Source organism: Solanum dulcamara, chromosome 4 (assembly GCF_947179165.1).
Source record: "Solanum dulcamara chromosome 4, daSolDulc1.2, whole genome shotgun sequence".
In the NCBI taxonomy this organism is placed as follows: Eukaryota; Viridiplantae; Streptophyta; class Magnoliopsida; order Solanales; family Solanaceae; genus Solanum; species Solanum dulcamara.
Window position 1 is genome coordinate 17969359 of NC_077240.1, and position 12155 is coordinate 17981513.

General features: G+C 32.5%; 1 protein-coding gene across 1 annotated transcript; it reads right to left on the minus strand.

Moving 5' to 3' along the window:
- Nucleotides 1-1645: 1645 nt before the first annotated feature.
- On the minus strand, nucleotides 1646-2849 carry LOC129884789 (ethylene-responsive transcription factor ERF039-like). Its single transcript, XM_055959073.1, has one exon. It carries the CDS (start codon nucleotides 2731-2733, stop codon nucleotides 1900-1902), a length of 834 nt encoding a protein of 277 aa, XP_055815048.1. The 5' UTR covers nucleotides 2734-2849; the 3' UTR covers nucleotides 1646-1899.
- Between the last annotated feature and the right edge of the window lie 9306 nt (nucleotides 2850-12155).

Genomic DNA, 12155 nt, shown 5'->3' on the forward strand with positions numbered 1-12155 from the left:
TCTTTACCATCATTTTCACTTGGCTTTTTGAATTTACTAAAAAGAAAAATTCATTGAAATTTATGCTCTCAAGAATTTGAAATCTCTTCTTAAAGAAAACGAATAACTTGATAGAGTTATTAATCATTTTGTTTTTATTTTAGAGTCATGATTTCTTGGCCTAAATCTTGTAAGGTCTATTCCTAATTTATAAAGAAGTTAGATCAGCTCATTGTTTGTTTTTGAGAGTTAGTTGTGGAGACTACTTGAAGTCTAAGTCAACTAGGAATTTAGTGATTTAGCAAGCAATAGAATTATCGCTTCAAATCTGAGTGTAACAGAGTTGTTATAAGGGAAGTGAAGGGATTGTGAGTGCAATTCCTAGATTGCAAGAGCTTGTAATCTAAATTTTTAGCTCAGTCGTTTAGTAAAGATTGGAGGTGAAATCCTATGTGACAGGTCGTGATTTTTCTCCCTTGAGCAAGGAGTTTCCACGTAAAATCTTGCATGTGTCTGATTTTACGTTTCTGCACTATTTTCTGATAAAGAACCTGGTCCTAGAAGTTTAATGGACGTGTACATTCTAACACTACCATTTTTTTACTATTATTTTATTTTTCTTAGTTCATTATTTTACTATTAATTGATAATGTCACAATTGTTGTAGAATTGGGATTTTAATATTAGGAGATATTAATTTACACGTACTAATTACTTTTTTTTTTGGAAAACGTGTAATGACTCTAAATGACGGAGACAATAATTTACTCTATGACTAGATAACTCTTTCTAATTAAGAGGATTTTCCAGCAGAGAGGACAATAAATTAAATAAGTGATGATGACTAACTAATTAACTAATACTATACTATCATGATGTTATCAAAATAGCAAACTTTTACTCAATCATTGGATTCTAAATTGTCCTCTAAATATCTCCAAGATAAAAGTTTAACCAAATTAAAGGTGAATGAATTAAGTGGCTTTGCCATTTCTAAAGTTTTCTTTTACTCACATACACGGTGATTTTGACTCAATACAGAAAAAAGTTGCAATCTTTTAGTCATATTGATTGTCAAATAAATCCATAAGCAAGCAATTTTAAGAACAAACGTACACGTTAGATGTCACTCTTTTATTGGATTTTGGACTATATATATATATATATTGTAGTTATGTTGGTGTCTATTTTCTGGTCTTGATTCCTTAATTGGAAGGGGGGGGGGGGTGTTAATTGAAGCCAACTACAAATACATAGTATTCCTTCCGTCCAAGTTTATTTGTTTATATTCAACTTGGCATATTCCTTAAAATATAATAAACAAAATAATTATTTTTATTATATCGTTCCTGATTATTATAAATCATCTAATATTGAGAAATTAATAGAAAATAATTAAAATATTAATAATAAGAATAAATTAAATATAAAATAATAAACTATTTCTTAATTTTTTAACTAGTAAAAAATATGAATATCTATTTTTAACAATAGTGTACGTTTAAAATTGGGGAAGGAGTAATATGAGTAACTTCTAATGAAAACGACTTTGTCCCCTTAAAACCCTCCAAAGGAAAAATACAAAATCTTGCATTGGATCTTATTGTAATTTTTACGTAATTTTTTTTACTTTTTTAAAAAAGAAAGATGTACACACTAAAGGATATAAAAATCAACAACAGACTGTCAATTACTTTTACATTTTTACTCCATCGCGTTACGGTGAAAGTTGTATCATCTGAATTAGTCGAGTCAGTGACATAGAATATCTGATGTTATGAATATGGTCTCGCATTCTGGGTTTGCAACTATGATATGTTGAGAAATACACACATGATGGATGTTTTATGACTTTTTGTCAGTGTAAAAGAAGAAAAGAAAAGGAAACATGTCTAAACAGTACACAATCCTAATTTTCCTCTAATAGCATTCCCACAAAAATGGCTCATCAAGCCGAAACATACCACTATCGGCTCCAGCAAGCTGCCATGTGGTAATCGGGTACTGATACCGGTCGTTTTGATCCACTCTATCGATGGTAAGATCCGGTAGGTCGAAAAACGTGTCATCGTGATCCATCGATGGAGAATTCAGTAATTCTTGCGAGTTCTCCGAGGCTAAATTCGTCGACGAATGACAACTGTGCAGCTCGGTTAATAGGCTCGACTCGATGGAATTTTCCTCGAGAAATGTGCTGGCGGCTGCAGCCTTGGCGGCTGCGGCTTGGATGTCCTTAGGGGAAGTGGAGGCGGGTCGGGGGAGTTGATCGGCTAAATGAGGGAAATTAAGGTAAGCCGAGTTTCCCTTGATGGCTAAAGCCGCGACATCGTGAGCTCGAGCTGCCATTTCGGCGGTGGGATAAGTCCCTAGCCAAATTCTTGATTTCTTCCTTGGTTGTCTAATTTCGGACACCCATTTTCCCCAATTCCTCTTACGAACTCCTCTATAAGTTGGATGTTTTTCATCAACAATACCTTCTTTTTTTCGCCTAATTTTCGTATTATTCCCCTCATTTACATTTTTTGTGAAATCTTCAACTTTTTTTGAGCTTTTCTTGGATTTGCAATTGTAGTGATCTTTTGATGAGGTTTTTACAATGCTCTCAAGGAAACAATTAGATGAAGTAGAAGAAGTAGAACATGTTGTGGTTGAAAGAGAACTAAAGCAATTATTATTAGAACAACTTGTAAATGATGAAGAAGTTGTTGTAGAAGTAGAACTAGAGATGGAAAATTCATGAAGATGATCTTCCATTGTGAATTTCCTTTTTTCCCTTTCTAGTGATGTATAGTGGTAGCAAGAAAGTATAACTTAAATAATAAAAATGGTGAGGTTTACTTAGCCCCTATGGTTGTGTTGGTTGGTTTAAATAAAGGAAAGGAGAGGAAACGGAAATAAAGAAGAATGGGACCTTATTACCACGAGGGGTATCTACAGTTCACTTGTTTTGTTAACCATGTGGCAATTTGCATTGCTTATTTTATATTCACATATTCTTTCTTCTTCTTTTTTTTCTTTTCCTTTTTGTATTAATTAGTACAATTATTTTCCTCTTGATAAAGAGAAAAAGAGGAAATCATAGTAGCAATATTTTCAATTTGCGTAATCAAGCAGTGTTTTGGCACCTTGCACACTTAACATGCATAGCAACCACTCACTCCGTTTATTAATGACTTGAAACATCTTTTAAGGAACAATAAATAGAATGACATTTTTATTATATTACTCTTTAAATGTAACACATTTCATAGTTTAAAAAATGATTATAGTTAATATAAGAATAAATTAGAAAATAAATTATAAATTATCTCTTAATCTTTTAAATTGAACAAACAAAAAATAAAAATATATTTTTAATATAATGACCAAATAGAGTGAACGGATGAAGTACTAGAGAAATTGTCCTCATTAAAAATCATACAATTCACATGAAAGTAAATTAGTTGACCTAGGGCCCTAGTAGGATATCTGTCACACCCCGTGAGGGTACCCTAGACGTGGGCGGCACTCGAAGACCATCACTGATCTTCAAGCGAACCACTTGGTCTAATCACACCTTCATTCAATCACATTCTATCAGCAGAAGACTTAACTCACAAGAATACTACTCATAAATAAGGCCAAAGACCAATCATCTATCAAATCAACAACTAGTAAGAATGAAATTAGTCAAAATGAAACAAACTAACATCATCAACACTCTAGTCTATGAAGCCTCTATCAACAATTTAAAAGGTGTAAATGACAAGTTCATGACTACCACAAATCAAATAAAAGAAAATTAACTCAAAGCTGAAAAGATAATTGCGGTATCCTCCGAAAATAGGAAGGACTCACCAACTAGCTGGAAGCGAATAGATTCTCAACGGTGCGCCTGTTGATGATCTCTAGTACCTGTCTCTGTATCATGAAACGATGCAGAGCAAATGACGTCAGTACGTCAAATGTATGAGCATGTAAAATGGCAGAAAGAAACATGCATCAGGGTAGGATCAAATCAACTCAAAATCTCAACTCAGAAGAAGGAGCAACTCAATTAAGATGTCCTAAGTCTAAACAAGAATATGATTTAGACAAGGCCAATCATATACAATCCAATCCTATCCATTCCAATCCGACTCAGAGCACTATCAAGATCTATATGAAAGTTTCTCTTATTCGACGACTATCACTTATGAGCTAGTGATAGTACAACAAACTGACGTTGTTGCCATGTCCGTTCATACCTTGCCAGGGTAGGAACGAATCAATAATTATGGATCCATAACCAATCAAGTCCTATCATAAAACATCCGACTTTAACGGTTCAATCCTCTTCTATGTTTGGCGACGTAGTTATTAGGTGCAAGTTATTACTTACTCTTACCCAATTCGGTGCTCGATACTCCTCCCAAAACTTAAGCTCATAAGATAATCAATCTGAATCGAACCAAACCAATAAGTCTCTTTTGAAAATTGTTCAAGCTAGCCAGGGTACGAAAGCGAAGGACACGCGATGTGGATCAAGTGAAGTGCATTAAGGACGAGCATGGAAAAGTATTGATAGAGGAGACCCTCATTAAACAGAGATAAAAGTCGTACTTCCATAAACTCTTGAATGAAGAATGGGACAGATAGATTGTGTTGGGAGATTTAAAACATACAGGAAGGCTTCACAATTTTGGGTGTTGTAGGAGTATTTCGATCGAAGAGGTTAAGGGTCATGTGCGTAGGATGCGCTGGGGAAGAGCGACCGAATATGATGAGATTCCTGAGAATTTTGGAAGAGCGCGAGCTCGGTAGGTTTGGAGTGGCTGACTAGGTTATTTAATGTCATCTTTAAGAAAGCAATGATGCTCGAAGAATGGAGGTCGAGTGTAATGATCCCTCTATACAAAAATAAGGGGGATATCCAGAGCTGCAACAACTATAGAGGTATCAAGCTTCTAAGCCATACTATGAAAGTGTGGGAAAAAGTGGTGGAGATGAGGTTTATGAGAGGCGTTTCTATTTTAGAGAACCAATTCAGATTTATGCCGGGACGCTCAACTACAGAAGCCATCTAGCTTGTGAGGAGACTAGTGGAGCAGTATAGGGAGAGAAAGAGGGACTTGCATATGGTATTCATCGATCTAGAAACGTCTTACGATAAAGTTCTACGAGAGATACTATGGAGATGTTTGGAGGCTAAATGTGTACCTATGGCGTACATTAGGGTGATCAAGGACATGTATGAAGGTGACAAAAATAGTATAAGGATAGTAGGAGGGGACTCAGAGCACTTTCCAGTAGAAGGGGACTTAGAACACTTCCCAGTTGTGATGGAGTTTCATCAAGGATCAGCCCTTAGTTTATTTTTATTTGCCTTGGTGATGGATGGATTGACGCAACAAATTCAAGGTAAAGTGCCATGGTGTATGCTTTTTGCAGATGACATAGTCCTGATCGATGAGACTCGTAGAGGAGTTAACGCGAAACTGAAGGATTGGAGACATACCTTGGAATCTAAAGGGTTTAAGCTAAGTAGGAGCAAGACAGAGTACTTAGAGTGCAAGTTCAGTGAGACACCTCAGGAGGTTGGCGTGGAAGTTAGGCTCGGTGCCCAGACCATCCAAAAGAAAAGTAGTTTCAATTATCTTGGGTCTATCATGCAAGGCAGCGGGAAGATTGACGATGATGTCACACATCGTATTGGGGCAGGGTAGATGAAATGGAGGCTCACCTTCGGTGTGCTATGTGACAAGACGGTGCCACCACAACTTAAGGGCAAGTTCTACAAAGTGGTGGTTAGACCGGCTATGTTATATGGGGCGGAGTATTGGCCAGTTAAGGTCTCTTACATTCAAAAGATGAAAGTAGCCAAGATGAGAATATTGAGATGGATGTGTGGGCATACTAGGAGCGACAGGATTAGAAATGAGGCTCTTCGGGATAAGGTAGGAGAAGCCTCGGTGGAAGACAAGATGCGGAAAATACGACTGAGATGGTTTGAGAATGTAAAGAGGAGAGACACAAATGCCCCAGTGTGGAGGTGTGAGAGGTTGGCCATGGATGGTTTCAGAAGAGGTAGGGGTAGGCCGAAGAAATATTGGGGAGAGGTGATTAGACAGGACATGGAGCAGTTACAGCTTACCGAGGACATAACATTAGATAGGAGGGTGTGGAGGACTCATATTTGGGTAGAATGCTAGTACATAGTCTCATTATTCTTCCGTATTAATAGGCGCATTAGCGCACTATAATTTCTTGTGCTCTAACTTCTGTTATTATCTTTCTATTACTTTTTGTACTTTGATTACTCTATTTTATCTGTGTCACTTTCATTATTTGCGTTATTCGTTATTTGCTTTCCATAACGTTTTGAACTTCTTAGCTTTATCTGACCTCTTTTTATGCTTCTTTTGAGCCGAGGGTCTCTTGGAAACAACCATCGTAAGGTCTGCGTACACTTTATCCTCCCCAGACCCCACATTGTGGAATTTCACTGGGTTGTTGTTGTATCACATCAATCCCTTCAACTAATTAATTTCCCAATTGTTTTCAATCATGTAATTAAAAGAGATTTTAGACAATCAACATTCAAGACTATCAATTTTTCGATACTATCATTAATATCATCACACTCACGTTTCAATCACAATCGTGCATTCACAATTCAAGGCTATAGACTCAATCTTAAGATGAATATGACTCACTATCAATCAACATGATACTAGGGTTTGAGTAACAAGTAGTACAACTCATGTGTTCAAGGAATTTATTTGTAGGAACTCAATATTTTATCAATAATCAGCAAAACATGTATATTTTTAAGACAAATATTTCTCAAGAAATACAATCATGGAAACTCAATTCATTCGCAATCAATCTATCATAATCATGGGCATATGGAGGAACAAAATTCATGTTTTAGTTTAGCCTTACATACCTGGAACGAAGAACAAATCGAGAGTTCGGAGACCTCGCTTGAAGAACTTGGACCCTAGTCTTTCTCCTTTTCTCAAATCCTCGCTCTCAAATAATCTAAGTGTTAATGAGAGAATAATGCGTTTAGGGTACTATTAAGGGACTTAATTTAGTCCTAAAACGTCAGGGTTTTAGTCTAAGAAAGATGGGAAAAGACCAATCTACCCTTCGTTTAAAACTAAATTTGATCGTCTACGAGTCATAGGTACGACTCATAGAAACTTCTACGGGTCATCCTCTTCAATCGTGGAATTGGGCTGGAAAATATTAGGGTCTACGACTCGTGTCTACGAGTCGTCAAAGACTCGACGAGTCGTAGACTCAACTCATCTTACAGGTCCTCGAAAATCAGAGAAACTAAGTCTCTCAACTTTTCATACGAGTTGTTATTATGACTCATAGACTCCTTGATGGGTCGTCAACTTGACTCATAGGAATGACATTCAGGGTTCGAAATTTGGTTAGGTGTTGGGGGTCTCTACGACTCATTTTTACGACTCGTGATCCTTTCTACAGATCGTCCTGTCAACTCGTAGTCAAAGTACTGCAGCTTATATTTTTCAAAAGTTAGACCTCGACCCTACGACTCATTCTTACGGGTCATCGACTTCTCTATGAGTCATCAATAGACTCGTTAACTCACTTCTAGACTTGGCCAGATTTCAAACCTCAATGCCATCACTGCGAGTCCTTCCTACGATCCGTAAGAGTTCCTACGACTCGTAGGTTGACTCGAACTTAGTCTAGGGTAGAATAACACTGGATGTTACAGTATCTATATCTTTCATTGAGTATCTTGTGTTGCACAAAAAAGATTAATTCCCCAAATTTCATATGCTCTAACATCGTAATAATCATTATAATAATTAATAGGATGATAGTACCGAGTAATTAGCAAGAAATTGGATGGCTTCATTCAAAAACAATTGACCACAAATAAAACTATCAACGATTAATATTCCTTATTTCTATTCAGTAACATATGAATAGTTTCTAAGATCATTGATCAAGAGATTGTTGATTTTGCATTACTGGCCCTTTTGGTTTCGATTCATTCACTATAGCTCACATAGAGGCTTCTTTCGCAAAATGCTCTATTGATATACTTTACATTCCACAACTTCAATAGATTTCTTAGTTTATTTTTATGGAAAGAGCGCTCCATCAATGAGCTTTCATCAGTAAATCTAATATAAATGTCTATTATTCACTTATAGTAACTGAATTTAGTAAAAAAAATAAAAAGTAGCATATGTCCCTTTTTTGGTATGACACGTTTGGTGATAAATTAAAAATTAGAAATATAATTACTTGCAGCTGGCAATGTCAGGCGGCTATTAAATTGCAGACTAAGCATATTGCCATTTTCTTCCACTCTGGCAAACTAGGAGATTTACCTAATCACTTTTTGTTCTCTTCTATCAATTGATTTCATTGTAAATTCAAGAAACATTAAAATCAAATAATCCAATAATTAAACTGTTGGAAACAGAAGTTGACCAATCAAATGCACATAGAAGAATAAAAAATTATATTTTTATTGCATAGAATTATTGAGCAAACAAAATTCTTCCATGTTGCAATAAAAATATTTAATTGGGATTTATATTTAGGAAAAAGACAACAAAGATGGAACATCAGTACACATGACATTAATTAACATATTGTGTTTTGTGAAAACATTGAATCAATTAATCAGGATTTTTTGGAACTTCTCAAGAATAGGTGAATAAAATTCTTTAAATTAATTTTTTTCAAAAAAGAAATTACCACACATGGGTCACATGTAGTGGGTCCAAAACCCAGTTCAAAAAGTGGGTCCTCCCACCAGATTTTGCTTTCCAAATTGCACTTGTTAATTGGAACAAACAGTTTGAAATTTCTTTTTTTGTTTCTTTAAAAATGTTTTTCATGAAAATAAGTGGGATATTTTAATATGTACATTTTGTTTTCAGTAAATAAGTAAAAAATATTATCTTAAAAATATTTATATATAAAGTAGATAAATATTATGAAAATTGAGAGTGGGGAAGGTGAAAATGAGGTGTGTTAGAGGATCTAGAGGATATATTTAATGTGGAATGTCATTTGTAAAACTTATTTTTCTTCTATCGAAAAAGTCATGTTCCTCAAAAAAAAAACTTAAAAAATATATCCTAAGAAAATACTTTTAAAAAGAATTGACTAATCGAAAAAAGAAAAAAGGCTCATAAATATCCCTAACCTATGAGAAATGACTCATAAATACCCTTCTTCCACATTTTGATCTAAAAATACTCCTATCCTATTTTTTTGGCTCAAGAATATCCCTAACCTATTAGAAATGACTAAAAAATACTCTCCTTCCACTTTTTGATCTAAAAATACTCTCAACTTTTGTTATTGATCTAAGAATATTGCTCCTTCCACCTTTTAGTTTAAAAATACTATCAACTTTGTTATCTCTTTATATTTCTATATCTAATATTTATGATTTTAATATCGTTTAAATTTTTACCATATAAAAATATGTAACTTTATTATTTGAACTAAATCAACTTTTTTGTAAATAGTAATTTTTTTATCCAACTAAAAGATTAAAATCAATTAGAGAACTTCTACTTAAAATTTGAATCAATAAATAGTTACACATTTCTTTTTAGTATTGAGGATAAATCTAATTTGAATCAATAAATAATTATTTTCTTTTAGTGTTGAGGATAAATCGTTAAAGAGCAGCCCGGTGCATTAAAACTCCCTCTATGTGCAGGGTTCGAGGAAGGGTTCGACCACAAGGGTCTATTATACGCAGCCTTACCTTGCATTTCTGCCAGAGACTGTTTCCAAGGCTTAAACCCGTGACCTCCTGATCACATGGCAACAACTTTACCAGTTATTCCAAGGCTCTCCTTCAGTGTTGAGGATAAATCGTTAAGTCTATAAATATATTAATTAGCCAAATTTTATTCTTTTTCCTTTAATCTCTGTTACTAAAAAGTTTGATAACATATAGAATTTATTTTTCATTTCAAATATAGATAGACTTAAATATTTTAAATATTTTGGGATGAGCTAATTAAGAATTTGAATAAATAAAAAATTATCTTTTAGAACAAATACAATAATTAATTAATTAGTAAAAGAATTTAATTCTATTAAATTTGGGTTAATGATATTTTTAGACTAAAAGATGGAAGAAGGGGTATTTTTGAACCAAAAATAAAGATTGAAGGTATTTTTAGATCAAAAGATGGAGGAAGAGTATTTTTGAATCATTTCTAATAGGTTAGGGGTATTATTGAGCCAAAAAAAAAAAGGTCGAAGGTATTTTTAGTCCACAAGGTGAAAAAAGGATATTTATAAGCCATTTTTTCATAGATTAGAAATATTTATGAGCGTTTTTCCATAGATTAGAAATATTTATGAGCCTTTTCCCTAAAAAAAATTAAAAAATAATATTAGAACAAACCCTAATTTACTTGCAACAGTTTATCCACTTTTCATGTTTGATAATGACCCAATTGGATTGGGGGGAAAATTACTGGTTATTAGAATTTTATTTATAGAGTTGTAAATATCCACGCATTTTGTTACCTTATTAGGCCTATGCTCCACTAGTAGTACTTCATTGTCTTTTTTCTGTGAATTTCTGTGGTATCTTTCATTTAATATTCCATCAAATTAAAATTGACAGAATCGTCATGATTCATGAGCTAATTTTCAATGTTTTAGGCGTGGGTTCATCGATTTTTTTTGGTGAAAAGTTACGTATGATTAAAATTATTATATATATATATATATATAATAGATTTAAACTTTTATTGATTTTTTATATATATATATATAATAGATTTAAATTTTTGTTGATTTTTTTTATATATATATAATAGATTTAAACTTTTGTTGATTTTTTTTTTATATATATATATATATATATATATAATAGATTTAAACTTTTGTTGATTTTTTTATATATATATATATAATAGATTTAAATTTTTGTTGATTTTTTATGTACTTATTTCTATAGATTTTAAACTTTCTTAGTAAATTTTTTGATATCGTCACTATGTATACTCGACGTTTAACAAATGGTGCATATATACCCTCATCGTTTAATCAACTATGCATATTTTTATCTTTACATTAACAGACTGAATTAAAAAAAATTCTAAAACTGATTTTTTTTTTAAATTTAAAAAATGGCACGTTACTTTAAAAAAATTAGTGCACTTTTTTTCTTTGCCCCTCCTGACCTAACCCAACTAAAAAAATGCAATCCCTCTCTTATTTAATCGAACTCAAACTTATTTTACGACCGAGTATAATAGGTATTGAAAATTTTCATTTGAGTTGGGTCACGAGGGGTAAAGAATATGGGTAAGATAATTTTTTAAAGAAACTTGACATCTTTTAAATTAAAAAAAATAGTTTTAGAATTTTTAGTGCTCACATTTAATTTATTGATATATATCTTTCACTTTTTAAAATTTATTTTAAAAGTCATTAAAAAGGCTCAATAAAATTTATTTTAGAGCATTTTAAGATTTCTATCAATCAAGTACCAAGAAAATAATATATATATATATATATATATATATATATATAAAGTCCCTAATCAATGGTGCAAGATGATATTAGCTATATAAAGTAACAAATAAATCAATAATAGAGATTGAAGACAAAAAAGTGATGTAAGATATTAAGGGAGCTCTACCATTTTATAGGATTATACTATGTCACTATATATTCTTGATCCATATCTTAATGTCCATCCAAAGTACTTTATTTGAAATAAGTTCAATATATATTTTATAGAAATAAATCTCTAAAAGTATTACTCTTTATTCTATAGATCTATCTTATTATCAATTATGAAAAAAATATTTTTTTCAAACGATCTACTTATGTGCTCATATCCTAGGCAAGTATCCTTCGTCAAAAGATCAAAGATGAATGAACCTGAAAAGTTGACTCCGTATCAAAATACTTTTAGTTCATTTTTACTTATTTATTATGCTATAAATAGATCACCATTTTTATTTGTCTAATTTAAAAAATTAAGAGATAATTTATCACTTGATTCCTAATTTATCGTTATTTTTAATTATATTATTTCTCAAAGTATTAAATTTATTATATTTAAAAAGTGATATGATAAAATTATCATTCTATTTATTGGTACTTAAATTTGTTTGGATGGTTGTTACGTATTGTTTCATAATATATCTAATTGTGTTGTGTTGTGTTGT